General features: G+C 46.2%; 1 protein-coding gene across 4 annotated transcripts; it reads left to right on the forward strand.

The window, feature by feature from the left end:
- The first annotated feature begins 224 nt into the window (after window positions 1–224).
- On the forward strand, window positions 225–14,058 carry PlexB (plexin B). 4 transcript variants are annotated; one of them, XM_089075573.1, is made up of 7 exons: window positions 225–1,528; window positions 2,777–3,376; window positions 3,462–4,387; window positions 4,478–4,881; window positions 4,986–5,478; window positions 5,562–9,347; window positions 9,438–14,058. In XM_089075573.1, exons 2-7 carry the CDS (start codon window positions 2,977–2,979, stop codon window positions 9,543–9,545), a joined length of 6,117 nt encoding a protein of 2,038 aa, XP_088931699.1. In that variant the 5' UTR covers window positions 225–1,528; window positions 2,777–2,976; the 3' UTR covers window positions 9,546–14,058. The 4 variants fall into 4 exon arrangements, with proteins under 4 accessions (XP_088931699.1, XP_088931700.1, XP_088931701.1 ...); XM_089075574.1 differs by lacking the exon at window positions 225–1,528 and adding an exon at window positions 1,611–2,387; XM_089075575.1 differs by lacking the exon at window positions 225–1,528 and adding an exon at window positions 1,611–2,025.
- The last annotated feature ends 293 nt before the right edge of the window (window positions 14,059–14,351 follow it).

The following is a 14,351-nucleotide window of genomic DNA, read 5'->3' on the forward strand; positions in this document are numbered from 1 at the left end:
ACGGAAGGGGAAAAAAAGGATCCGAATCTGAGAAAAAAACGAATTCATATTGAGACGTGTTATGCTAATAAAGTTGTAAATGCAACAATTTTATTGTAATTTTTTTCTTTCAGTTAAAAGCATTACAATCGTAACGATCATTTCCGTAATCGAAAAACGATCTTTTATCGCTTTTTTGAATTTCCATTTTTTTTCTTTTTTTTTTCTTTTTAAATTGCCGCTCAGATTTCGTAAGCGCCATTTTAATTGTACGAAGCCGACTTCAGATCGCGCAGTTAATTGAATGTAAATATTTAATTTTGTTCTCTGTATAAATCACATGAATATTTATTTTTTGTAATTAGATTTTATATTGGAACTGTTAGCTTTGCCTGTATAAACGATTAAATTTGTTTAGCAAATATGATTGATGGAACCGAAATACGATATGTCCGCCATAATGTGAAATAAGTGCTCACAATCGTCACTAGAGAGCGCTTTGTTCGTCATATTCGTCCTAATGCGCAAATGCGACGGATGCATGTATCTGGACATACGAATGAACGGTAGAAAACACGTCTTGTACCTAACAAAAAATATTCGAGATTCAATCAAGAATGAGAAATGGTCAAATCTCGAATTTACACACGGTCCGCGTACCGTGAGAATAAATTTCAATCCACCTGCGCTTTTTCAAACTTTGAAAGCGCAGGTGAAAGCTCATTCCTCGAGTGACCTCTCATTATATCAACGATTTTTTTCATAACAAAGAATCTTGATTTTTTTTTTAGAATAAAAGAATTCAATGTCTTGGATTAATTCTCGCTGAGGGAAACTCGTCGTTAACTTCGCTAAGGTATCCATAACCGAGATGGCAGTTTCGAGCTATTCGGTATGTCATATATAGATGTACACGCCGTGTGCAGAAGCGAGAGGCAGATGAGCGAGGAAGGAAGAAAGAGATATCGCGCTCAGGGAAAGAGTAAAGTCCGGCTCGTCAGAGGAGGATCCGCGATAAGAGCGAGAGAGGGACGGATGCACGAGGAATAAAGAGGGAAAGGAAGAAAGAGAGAGAGAGGGACGGAACAGCGGCGCATGCCGTAGGGCCACGGCCCCCGACTCGCGCCTCTAAACTCGTGCAGCGGCCCCATGTCGGACGAATTTTAATGGCGGCTGATCCCGACTCCGCCGCCGTTTGCAGTGTTGTGTTGTGAGACGACACAGACGGCCGCAGGGCGCTCGGCGCGGCGCCGACTTATGATATCGAGACGGTACGGGAGCGTCGCGGATCGTTATCCGGCAGCGATACCCCGAGAGCGGTGCCGTGCGGTGGCACAGCGGCGGTGGCGACGGCGACGGCAGTGGCAGCAACAGCGCGACAGCCCGTTCGTGGTGGCGACCAGTGCCTATCCTACGCGAGAGCCGGGAGCCTCCTCCATCCGAGCGGGCATATCCGCACGCCCGCGATGTGCCGTAGCGATCGCGTCGTTACGCGAGCATCGCTGTTCCCGCATCGTGCATTCGCGACGTGCGACGCGCAGCGAGCAAGGTAAATTCGCTCTCCCAGCCAACCGCTCTCCTCTCTCTCTCCCTCTCCCTCTCTCTCCCCCCTCTCTCTCTCTCTCTCGCGCTGGACTCGACTCGACTCGGGAAGAGGAACGAGGTGGCGCGGCCCTGGCGTCTCGCCCGACATCGTCGCTCTTGGCTCGAGGGGCCCCAGCTCGTGCGCCGCGGTCCCACGCGTAATCGCGCGGATGGTCTCGCTCCTCTTCTCGTCTGTGTCGCCGAGACATTTCCCATTTCCCTCCCGTGCTATTGGATTTTTCTTTCCGCGTCTCGCGGCGTTGCGGCAGCGCGATCGCTCAACCCGTCCACCGCGGCCGTGTTTTGGTAGGCGATGTGATCGTGACGGGAATGAGAAGTGGCACTGTGGAGGGGAAGGGGCGACAGAACGGGGTTGGTGGAAAGTATCCTTGCCTTTGTGCGCGAGAAGACAGTGGCCTTAGCTGTCAAGTGCAGCTACGCTGGTCACGCTAATGAAGGGCGGTGCGTGTTACGGTGTTACCCGAAATGCGTGGAGCCATCTGGCCCTCGTCGTTGTGCTTCTTCATTGTTAGGGAGGCTCGGCAAAGATCTCCTATTTATGCTCGTCGACGAGAAACATCTCGAAACGGAAACGCGTCGCAAGCGTGTACGCGTCGTGCAGCAACCGATTGGCATATCTTTCTCTCTCTCTCTCTCTCTCTCTCTCTTTCTTTCTCGCTCTCTCGCTCTCTCTCGACGCTATTGATATTTCGGCGTAGCGTTTCGTAGCGCGAGTGACGATTCTTTTTTTTCTTTCTTTCTTTCTTTTTTTTTTTTACACGCCGCGTATGGATTTTGCTACGATCGTGCAGTGCATTTTTAAGGTTATTCCGGAAATCTATGTGTCTAATTCCGCTCCGTGTATCACGATTAGCTTTAGAATTAAAAAAGGAAATTAAGAGTGAAATATATTAGCGAGAATTAATATCAATAAATTAATATGCGTGTTGCATCGAGATATGTAATAATTATTAAAATATATTCAGTGAAAATATCTAGATATTAGAAAATATCTTGGCATTAAAATTATTCAATGTAATTGTACAAGTTTCCTGATGGCTTGGATAATTAATTGTGTGTGTGTGTGTGTGTGTGTGTGTGTGTGTGTGTGTGTGTGTGTGTGTGTGTGTGTGTGTGTGTGTGTGTGTGTGTATACATGTATAATTTATATTTATTTCATTGTGTATTTAATATAACTTTTTTAATGTTTCAGGAGCGTCAGACAATGATCGGCACGTCGGCGCCTGCATTTGAGCATAGCTGGTAGTACTGCGTTAACACTGGCTCGCTACCAGCAGCAGGGCACACACCCTGACACCATACCTTTTACATTTCCTCTCCTAGACCTGCATACGCACTGACGCACACGTTACTCGTGTGCGCACGTGCTTTGTCAGCTGTCGCGTACACACCATGAAATTCCTGGGAATTACCCAGTCATTTCCTGAATCATCCGCAGTGACGCCTCCACAAGTGCTGCTGCCACCATCGCTCCTTTATAGGTTATCCTTTTCATCCATGTCCATTGCCACATGGTTTCTAGTGATCCTAGCGACTGCAGCGATAGACACTCCTGCTAGCACTGCACCACTAATACAGGAGAACAAATCCCCGCATATTGTAGCACAGTTCCCCACGGGAAATGGACAGCGATATGGATATTTTTCCTTAGATGCCAATTCAACTAGAGAAGGAGCTTTGAGATTTAATCATCTCACTATAGATCCTGTTTCGGGAAGGCTCTATGGAGGCGCGATCAACAGGCTCTTTCAACTCGATTCAAATCTCAAATTGGAGGAATATGTCTCAACAGGTAAGTTCTCTTTTTCTCTTTTCTCTTTGTAATACAATGTATATTGTGTTACATGAAGTAAATAATGGATCTTTTCTTATTTTAGGACCGAGACTGGACAATCCTCAGTGTCATGCAACAGGTTGCATGGCAAGAGACATTACTACTACTTTAATGGATAATGTGAACAAGCTGCTAATTGCCGATCTCGAGTCGCAGATGTTAATTGTCTGTGGCTCTCTTCTTCAAGGCGCCTGCGAAAAATACAAGATGTCCAACATATCCATTAAGCCGGAATTCATTATTCACAGTGTAGCTGCCAATGATGAGAACTCCTCCACGTATGCTTTCATCGGACCTGAAAAATACAATTCATGGGGGCAAACAAACATACTCTACGTGGGGACGACCTTCACCAACAAAGGAGATTATCGTCACGATGTGCCCGCTATTTCCAGCAGAAATCTCGACAAGTTGAACTTTGCCGAGTACACGTTCAATAAGCAGTCGATTGTGTACATCGACGTCAAGTATCGAGATCATTTTTTGGTGAAGTACGTGTACGGATTTAACGCGAGCGACTACGCGTACTTTGTTCTGGTACAGAAGCAGTCGTATCTACCCGAGCAAGAGGAACTGGGATACATCTCCAGATTGGCGCGCAGTTGCATAAGCGATCCGAATTATGACAGTTACACTGAAGTGACTCTGCAGTGTACGGTCGATCTGGGAGACGGGAAACAGCACTATTATAACTTGGTGCAAGACGCAAAGGTCGCGGTGGCGGGCAGCGATCTGGCCATGCAACTCGGCATCTCCGTTGGCGATCCGATATTCGTCTCTGTATTTTCGCCGAGCCGAGGCATCACGAACGAGCCTCTGTCACGCTCGGCGGTTTGCATCTACAGTCTGCAAGATATCGAGACCAAGTTTAATGAAAATATTCATATGTGTTTCAACGGTAGCATCAAATATCGAAATATGGGTTATATCAGCGGCCCTATACAAGATGGAAAGTGCCCTACTGCCGGAGTAAGTAAACTTCGATCACAAAGAAAAGTCGAGAACATCGAGACTATGTAGATTTTGTTTCTATATTGATTGTGTTATTTTATTTTTCAGACTACGGGAAATATTTTGAACTTCTGCGAGGTTGGATTAAAAATTTCCGGGGTATCGCCAATCACGGGTCAAGCTATTCTGCACTTTCCCGATACATTCATCACCTCTGTAACCGTCGCCAATACCGAGAGCCATACCGTAGCGTTTTTCGGCACGAGCGATGGCGTTCTCAAGAAGGTCTTGTTGTCTGGAGTTGAAGCATTTGTCTATGAAAGTGTTACGATCGATAAGGGACAAAAGCTGTTGCCCGACACGCTGATCTCACCAGACGGCGAACATATCTATGTATTGTCCACTTCGAAGATATCGAAGGTCAAAGTGGAGCATTGCAGTGGTTATACCAATTGCAGCAGCTGTCTCGACGCGAAGGATCCTTATTGTGGCTGGTGTTCCTTAGAAAAGAGGTAAATTAGTTATTTCGCAGAACCTTTCAATTTCACAAAGTTTATATCTCTTGTAAATATAAAATTTTTCTTTCGTTATAATAATATTAATATTTTTCTAACAGGTGCACTGTGAGAGGAGACTGTCAGAAAGCGAGTCACAGTAGTCCACGATGGTTGTCTTTGGGCACAGGTCAACAGTGCATTGATTTCGAGCAGGTTCTACCCGATCGTATGCCCATTAATCAGATGACCACAGTACAATTAACAATTAGAACTTTACCGGAACTACCGACGGGCGCTAATTACAAGTGTGTTTTTGGTAACGCCGAACCAATAGACGCGCTGATGACTGGTTTCGGACTATCCTGTCCCACACCACCCGTCGTAGAGAGACCCAGCATTCCCGAGGGTGCCGATCACGCGCTCGTACCATTGTCCGTGCGATCGAGTGAAACGAACAAAGATTTCGTATCGCGCAACTTTGCATTTTTCGATTGTTCGAGGCACACCGTGTGCACCGAGTGTGTAAAGTCGCAATGGGCGTGTAGCTGGTGTGTCTACGATAACAAGTGCACCCACAATACTAGCTGTCAGGGCATTATATCGGGAGAAAACGTAAGTTATGCATAATTGAATACAGATGCAAATTCATTTCTGTAACTTGTACTATAATGCAGATATTTTTTTATTTGTTTTAGCAAAACCATGCCAATCTTGCTGCGCACGGCGCACAGTTCTGTCCGAGATTCGTAGAACGCAAAGAGCCGTTGATGCTGCCCAATAGCGTACCTAAGGAGATAGTGCTCGAGGTAGAGAACCTGCCACATCCGCAAGTGGGTCACAGCGGATTTCAGTGTATCGTCAGCATAGAAGGCGCCAATCTGAAGGTACAGGCCCGCGTGGATAGCAGTCGTTTCATCGTATGCGACAAAACCGTGTATTCTTACGAAGCGGTAAGCGGCGAATACGAGGCTGAGGTAACGGTTGTCTGGAACACGAATCATCACGTGGACAAGACTACGATAATTTTATACAAGTGCGAAGTACTCGGCTCGCATCGCGAGCACGCGGACTGTTCTTTGTGCGTGACGCGGGACACTCGCTTCGAGTGCACTTGGTGCGGGAACAGCTGCGTATATCGACACTCGTGTCTACAGTCACCGTTCACCGAGTGTCCAAAGCCTCGTATAGACATGATCAAGCCACTGAGCGGGCCGATCGAAGGCGGCACGCTGGTGACAATCGAGGGCAGTAATCTTGGGCTGAAGGAGAGTGACGTGGAAGGCAAGATACACATCGGCAACACTCCATGCGTTCTGGTGGACTACGAGGTGTCGGTGCGCATTGTTTGCCGCACCGGCCGACACGAAGCCACGGATGCGGCGTCCGTCGTAGTCGGCAATGATGCCGGTTACACGGAGAGCGCAGTGCTGTTCAATTACAAGGACATACGTCTGTCGGGCGTGTATCCGTCGGTTGGACCACAGAGCGGCGGCACTCAACTGGCCATCACCGGTAAGTATCTCAACATCGGTAGTACGATATCGGCATATCTGGATGAGTTGCCATGCCACGTGAACGCAACCCAAGCGAGCAGCACGAGGTTGACTTGCGTAACCAGTAAGTCAGGCCGCGTCAGACGGATTCATAGGCTAACCCTGAGTATTGATGGTGCAAATCGCACTCTCATGGATAATCCGTATAATTATACTCATGATCCGACTATCATGGAAATCAAGCCACTTAGGAGTTTTGCCTCGGGTGGACGCATGATTACCGTACATGGCACAAACCTGGACACCATTCAGAAGCCCGAGATGGAGGTTTATTTTGACAACGAGCAATTACCGGTAAATAGAACCGTTTGCACCGTCCTAAATCCCACGCAAATGGAGTGTCCAAGTCCGAGCGTCGCTAAGAGGTTCACTTCGATTCGACGCAGTGAACGTTCGGCGGCCGCCAATGCTCAAGGCACCTCGTCGCCGCATTCGTTGAGGCTGAAGGAATCCCAATTGTCTCTCAAAATCGCTTTTATTATGGATAACGTTGAGAGTGTCAGGGACTTGGAGAAGCACTTTCAGAGTCTTCGTAATCGATTATTTTACGTCGAGGATCCGAAATTCTTTCCATTCCCGCGAAATGTCAAACTATACAAAGGTGACACGCTGGTGATCGAGGGTGAGAATCTCAACTACGCTAGCGACGAGTCTGACGTAAATGTCACCGTAGGCGTCATGCCTTGCAACGTAACATCTCTTGCTCTTACGCAACTGGTTTGTACGCCGCCGGACCAACAGCCCGCCGATACGGATGAACTCGGCATCAAAACTGAGAGTGGGCTGCCATTGGTGGTAGTACGAGTCGGTCGCAGTCTACGCTTTCCTATCGGCTATCTGCGCTACGAGGTCATCAAGTCCTATCCGATACCACCTGAGGCAATTGCCGGTATCGCTGCCGGTACCTTCAGTCTCATCTTCTTATTCGTCTTGGTGCTGGTGATATATCGCCGTAAAAGCACGCAGGCGGAACGGGAATACAAGCGCATACAGATACAGATGGACACGCTCGAGAGTAACGTTCGCATGGAATGCAAACAGGCGTTTGCGGAACTACAGACAGACATGACAGACTTGACCGCGGATCTTGAGTCGTCGGGCATACCCACTCTCGATCATAAGAATTATATCATGAAGGTGTTCTTCCCCGGAGTGATAGACCATCCCATATTGAATGATCCGCGTTCGCGTAGCAATGTTTCGCGAACCAACTACGACGCGGCAATGATACAATTCGAGCAGCTTGTCAACAACAAGTATTTCGTCCTAACATTCATAGAGACTCTAGAGGCTCAAAAGGACTTTAATATTAGAGACAAGGTAAACGTCGCCTCTTTACTCATGGTTGTCCTAATGGGTAAGATGGAATACGCTACAGATATATTGATGAATCTACTGTTGAGACTCATCGATAAAGCAGTGAACACAAAGCATCCGCAGCTTATGTTGAGGAGAACGGAATCTGTGGTGGAAAAAATGTTGACGAATTGGATGGCGCTTTGTATGTACAACTACCTGAAGGATTACGCCGGTTCGTCCCTGTTCCTGCTGTTCAAGGCGATCAAGCATCAGATCGAGAAGGGACCGGTGGATGTGATAACGCACGATGCGAGATATTCCCTCTCGGAAGAAAGACTCCTGCGCGAACAGATCGAACATACGATCGTCACGTTACACGTGGTGCAGGACGATCTCGACGAGAAGATACAGTGTAAGGTCTTAGACTGCGATACTATAAGTCAGGTAAAGTCGAAGATTCTCGACGCGCTGTACAAGAACACTCCGTTTTCGCTGAGGCCGTCCGTACACGACGTCGATCTGGAGTGGCGACACGGTCGTGGTGGTCATTTGACTCTCCAGGACGAAGACCTCACGACCAAGTGCTGCGGTGGGTGGAAAAAGATAAACACGCTGGCACACTACGGTGTCAAGGACTCGGCGGTGATGTCGTTGATTCCTCGACAGAACGACGGCTTCTCGGTGGCTTGCAAGCCACCTTGTCACAATTGCAAGCCCTCGCATTATCATCCGCAGCAGCAGCCATCGATTCACTCCCACCATCCACCGTCTCATCATCATCATTTACATCGACACTCGAATCATTGTTCGTCCACGCATCTTCCATCCACGCCCAATCACGGGCTGATCAGTCCTGTGATGTATAATCATCCCGTGAGCGATCTGTACTTCGACTCCCAACACTCGCCGCCTATCATAACGGCGAACGGCGACATCGAGAGCGCTCATGGCGGCAATCAGCGGCTGTATCATCTGGTGAGGCCCATCGAGGACGTGCACTATCCGCCAAGCTTGGGCTTCACCGGTAGCAACAAACATCACCATCCCGAGCGAACGCACAAGGCGATCCCAGAAATATTCCTGACGCGATTGCTGTCGACAAAGGGCACCGTACAAAAATTCGTCGACGATTTCTTAAACACCATACTGACCGCTAATGAGGCACTGCCTAGCGCGGTCAAGTGGTTGTTCGATCTCCTCGATGAAGCTGCCAAGCAGCACGGCATCGTCGATCCGGAAGTGGCGCACGCGTGGAAGTCGAACAGCCTGCCGCTCCGATTCTGGGTTAATTTTATCAAGAATCCAGATTTCATGTTCGACATCAACAAGTCCACGACGGTGGACTCGAGTCTCTCCGTGATCGCACAGACGTTCATGGACTCGTGCTCGATGACGGAACACAGACTGGGCAAGGACTCGCCGTCTAACAAGCTACTCTTCGCCAAGGATATACCGCACTATCGCGAGAAAGTGGGTCGATTCTACACAGATGTGCAAAGACTACCGCAGATCACCGATCAGGAGATGTCTAGTGCCATGCAGCAACTGAGCGCGTCTCACGCCAACGAGTTTGATGTGATCGCGGCGCTGAAAGAGCTCTACATCTATGTCAGCAAGTATTATGAACAAGTGAGTAATCGCTTAATCGGATATCCATCGCCTGTTCCCTCGGGTAACGAAATTAGGTCATGACGGTGTTTGTGAAATTATCATTTTCAGATCCTAGAGGCCTTGGAGACAGATGCGGGCTGTCGCAAACTTCACCTAGCTCATAGACTAGAAAACGTAGCGTACACGCTCGAAGGAGAAGAGACCAGTGCCTGCTGACATACCCTCCTCACTTCCATCCCAGGACCCGTCAACCTCTCCAGAAACACTGACTAGTGCCTCCACTTCATGCATCAGATACACCTCGTTACATATGTACAAATATTACACATTACAACACACCGTGTGAATAACAATGCCGTAAAAAAAATACACGCGATTTCGTTAGGGCTAGTCAGGTGATAGGTCACGGGATAGACAGTCCTCGTGGTAGTATTTTACCGTCTTTACGTGTTGGCCATACCGAAATACGCTTGTAAACATGTATGGATATTGGTAGGCAATGTACGCGCCTCTGATCCTTAAATCACGACGCTGGACAGACGTCTATCTATTTAATAATCTCTTTAGAAAATGAAAAGTGTATTTATATGTGAGTCTCATCGAATTCGAACGAATCTCAATTCGTAGAGTGTCTTTTCGCGGGTGATTATTGTTATCGTAGTATAAGTGAGAGAGATTTAGTTGTCTTATCTAATTAAGTTATTTTAATTCTCTGTTCTATTTTATATATGACGTTGCGTATACACGACGCTGCAGCGCATTTTTTTTCTCTGTCGAAACTCCTTTGAGGATCGGAGACGTGGATCGGTGCAAATACTTATTAGGGAAGAAATTTAAAATGTAAATTTTATGGCCGAGCTGATATCTATACGTGTGGTACGTAAATACGGAATATATAACATAAAGTAAAAGTAACATGTTTAATGGTTAAGCGAGAGAAAGCCATAGTGTCCACCAGACTGTCTGTACGGGAGCGACGTACGGCAGCGAGTAGTCTGTGATCCGAGCACGAGTGGCTATGCCTACTATCTTCATTATGATATATATATATATATATATATAATTATTAATATGTTAAATATATATATATATACATAAAAAATATATATATAAAGCAAAAAATCATGCGCAACACACCTCTACGGATTGTAGTGAGCTAGTTAGAGAGGGACTATATGTATTATAAGTTGGGGGGGTTACGTACCCTTATAATTCAGAGACAGAGTAACAGATAATATTAAATTAAGGCGATTAAAGTAACGTTAAAAGAAGTATAAGAGATAAAAAAGTTACAAGAGCAGCTCAGTCTACTCTAGGCCTATTTACGTATATCGTCTAACGTCGAACGAACAAATCGTTTTCTTTTACCTTTATCTTTTATTTTGCTTCTGAGTCTCTCTGTTGTAGTTTACAAAGTGCGAATAATTTCTTTTTAGAAAGGCCATTTTGTGGAGCATCTAGAATTTTATCTTCCATTGTAGGTATTATTATATTATTGTGTTATTATTATTATTATTATTATTATTATTGCATTATTAACGGTTATTAATTATTATTTCTCTATTAGTGTCCATATTATATATATATATATATAAAATTATATATAATTATTAATGCTGCCTATTAATTGCTATATTATTAGGTGTAACAGATGCAAAACGAAACGGACCTTTTTACATTATCGTTGCGAGAATATTATAGACTGTTTCAATCATGATGAAGAGAAGACTTTTGTATTCGCTAATGTATTCCGACTGAGATTTACGTGCTATTGTCGCAATAGGTCAATAGCAAAACACGCTCGTCGTGGCACAACGACACGCAGTATTCTTCGAAAGATCTTACTTATTGTTTAGTTAACATAAGACTGGCAGATCTTTATTTTTTTTTTTTTTTTTGAACTCGCATTTACCTCCCTTTTTTTACTTTTTTTTTTTTTTTTTTTTAAGGAAATTTTGAACAACACTTTCGCGTTGTGTAATACCGGCGAAAAATTAAACGACATTCGGCACGCACTGCCAAGTTTTTTCCGAGTTGCGCGCTTTTACGAATCGACGATCCGTTCACAGCCAGTGTAAGAAACTCGTCGTTCAATCTAGACGCAACGGAGATTGGATCGGCGAGTAAAAAATCGGCGTGGGTCCAGGGAGGCTGGGGACGTGCTCATACTCTTGTACTTAATAATGCCGCGCGTTTTCTCAATTATATCCCCAGGGTCCCCAGACTCCCCCCGCAATCGCGTCCACTCACATTCGGCAACCCATCTGTATCCCCCTTCTCTCTATTACATGTAACATCGTATTTATTTATATTACGACGGATTAACACACAAACCTGTGTAAGGCTCGATCGCGGGTGTACGTCAATCTGTGCTAACTGTGAGTTTTTTTTACACTCTGTCGTGTACACGTCTCTTTGTAATTGGATCTATATGTGTAAATAATAAATCGGCGAGCCCGCGCGTGTCCGTGCCGCGATTTTTAATCGCGGATACATGCCTCTTGTGTACGTATACGTAAATATATGTATGCGTGCGATCTGCCTTCGACGCGGTGAGAGAGAGATTCGTCCGTCTCGGCTGGCGCCTCTGCCCCTGAAAATAGGCGCGCGATACAGTTCTATTATCGGATTCCTCCCAGAAAGTGGTCGCCGCGATCGATTTTGCACGACACGGTCGCTAATTATTTACCTGGAATCCCGTTTTCGAAACCTCCTCTCCCCCTCCCCCTCCCCCTCCTCCCCCCGACCTCGCGCGTGGCGAGCGAATTTAGTTGCCGCTTGGTGCAGTCTTCCCCGGACGAGAATTAACGAGGAGATTTCGTTGAATCGAGTTTATTGATTACCGCGCGCGTGTATTTTCCACGCGAATTTTTCCGTGTTCCGCGGAGGTGCCATCGTCTTCGTCCGCGACCCCTTCCCCCCCCACCCGACCCCTCAACACCCCCGGAGTCGTGCGTTACGCAATACCTTGTGTATACACCCCAAACGCGCGCGCGCGCGAGAGAGAGAGAGAGAGAGAGAGAGAGAGATTTCCATTCAATTTTTTATATTTCCATTCAAATTTGGTATGTACGCAGATTGGAAGCGGACACCTTCGCAAATTTCCCTGACGAATTTCGTATTCCGATGTCAAAATCCGCGCGAGCGAGATAACGAAAGTACACTTGTGTGTGAACGATTGAAATTTATACCACGGACGGGTCCGGCGGCGCGACGGGTTTGCGCCTCGCTCGTCCGGCGTTGAAAGTATCGTATGCTTCTCTCGGTTTCCACTTTATACTAACGATGTATAAGCCGTCACACTTATTTAATAAAAAAGACAAACATGTATTTAAGAATTATATATTATATAATATATATATATATATATATATATATGTATGTATGTATGTATGTATATGTGTATAAGAGTGAGCTGAGTGTGGACGGGAGGGAGCGTGAGAACCAAGGAATATCGCGGCTGGTGATCGACCAGCTGATTGCGAGCAGGATCGGGTCGCCGATGACCCTGGTCGATCCTGGTCGACATAAGCACTGCCCCGTTAACGCTGCTTCGGAACTCGCGGAGGAGATACACAACGACAGAGAATTTGCCGTCGAGATATTACAGAGTCCTATTACGCGACTGAAACGTCCTTTGTAGCTTTTAACAGTGGGAGAAAGAATAGGGCGTATATATATATATATATATATATATATATATATATATATATATATTACCCACACACACACGCAGCCTTCTGATTTTCTGAGTTTATTGTCACTGCCATATTTTGCATTTAAGGAACCGGGAAAGCCGGTGTTCTGCGTTCTTCGCGGCGCCGACGGACGGAATCCGTCCGTCCGCGATGGGGAATCGAAGGTTGTCGCCTATCGTCGCGCGGGGAGAGGCGGGGGGGGGGGTCGCGCGAGGGGGAGCGATTTTCTCTCCCTCTCGTATTCTCGATTGTTGCGTTCTCGTCCTTTGCAATTGAGCACGAGTGATCTTGAGATATGTGAGTGCGGCGAGAATACGGGCGTTCCTCTTTGCGTCTTTTCGAATATATATATATATATATATATATATATATATATACACACATTGCGCCATACAGATTGACGTACATGGAGGCAGCTCGTGCGCACGTATTCATAAAATATATATATATATTATATACACATATATATGTATTATATATACATATGCACGTATCACACACGTGGACACCGACACGCGTCTCGTCGCTATTATCGGCTGCCAATTGGCGGCCGGCGCGGGACCTTCTTATTTCCGTAAAATTCAGTTGGAGGATGATCCTCGCGCGGCATGTGAGATGTGTGTATGTATATATGTCGGGCAACGTTTCGAGCGCGACCCAATAGAATCCGTATAGCGATCACCCTTATACTTTGCGAACGTACAAGTGCTCGCAGCTCTGCCGCGCTGTCGAAGGGGAGAGCGGGGGCGCGCCGCGTTTTTACCCCGATCCTGTTTCTCCGCGCCAGGATCTCGCTTCTTAATTTCCCATCCTGTGTGTGTGTGTTAGAAAACGCGCGGTAAAAATAAACGGGTAGAGAGGGAAAGAGGGGGAGAGGGGGGGGGTGTATATGTGTACCGCCGGTCGGAGAGAAGCGAATGATGAAGTATTGACGCCACCTCTACATACGCGGTGTCTGCTGAATTTTTTATTAAAACGGCGGCTATGAAAGTGGAGAACCGTGAGAGAAAGAGAGAGAGAGAGAAAGAGAGCGATCTTAAAATACCAAGAAAGCACGCGGCAGAGTTCCCGGGCCGGTACACGATCGACTCCATCCATCTGAAAAGCTTGTCAATTCTGCATGCAACGTTTGTAATTAATAACGTAACGGACTGAGAGGAGAGGTGATTCGTGGCGTCCGTGAGGCGAAATTAGTGTGTCATGCTTCGTAGTGTATATATATATATATATATATATATATAGTATATATATATATAAATAGTATATATATATATATATATATATAGATCTGAACACATCGTGTGTCGAGTCAAGAAATACTCTT

Source organism: Pogonomyrmex barbatus, unplaced genomic scaffold, assembly GCF_055798465.1.
Source record: "Pogonomyrmex barbatus isolate J1 unplaced genomic scaffold, ASM5579846v1 scaffold19, whole genome shotgun sequence".
Classification (NCBI taxonomy): domain Eukaryota; kingdom Metazoa; phylum Arthropoda; class Insecta; order Hymenoptera; family Formicidae; genus Pogonomyrmex; species Pogonomyrmex barbatus.

What these genes read in the sequence shown, in the direction of transcription:
- PlexB (XM_089075573.1), top strand. Translation starts at nt 2,977, where the DNA reads ATGAAATTCCTGGGAATTACCCAGTCATTTCCTGAATCATCCGCAGTG. An exon ending in GCATTATATCGGGAGAAAAC is followed by an intron (nt 5,479 to 5,561) that starts GTAAGTTATGCA and finishes TATTTGTTTTAG; the next exon opens with CAAAACCATGCCAATCTTGC. An exon ending in TCAGCAAGTATTATGAACAA is followed by an intron (nt 9,348 to 9,437) that starts GTGAGTAATCGC and finishes TATCATTTTCAG; the next exon opens with ATCCTAGAGGCCTTGGAGAC.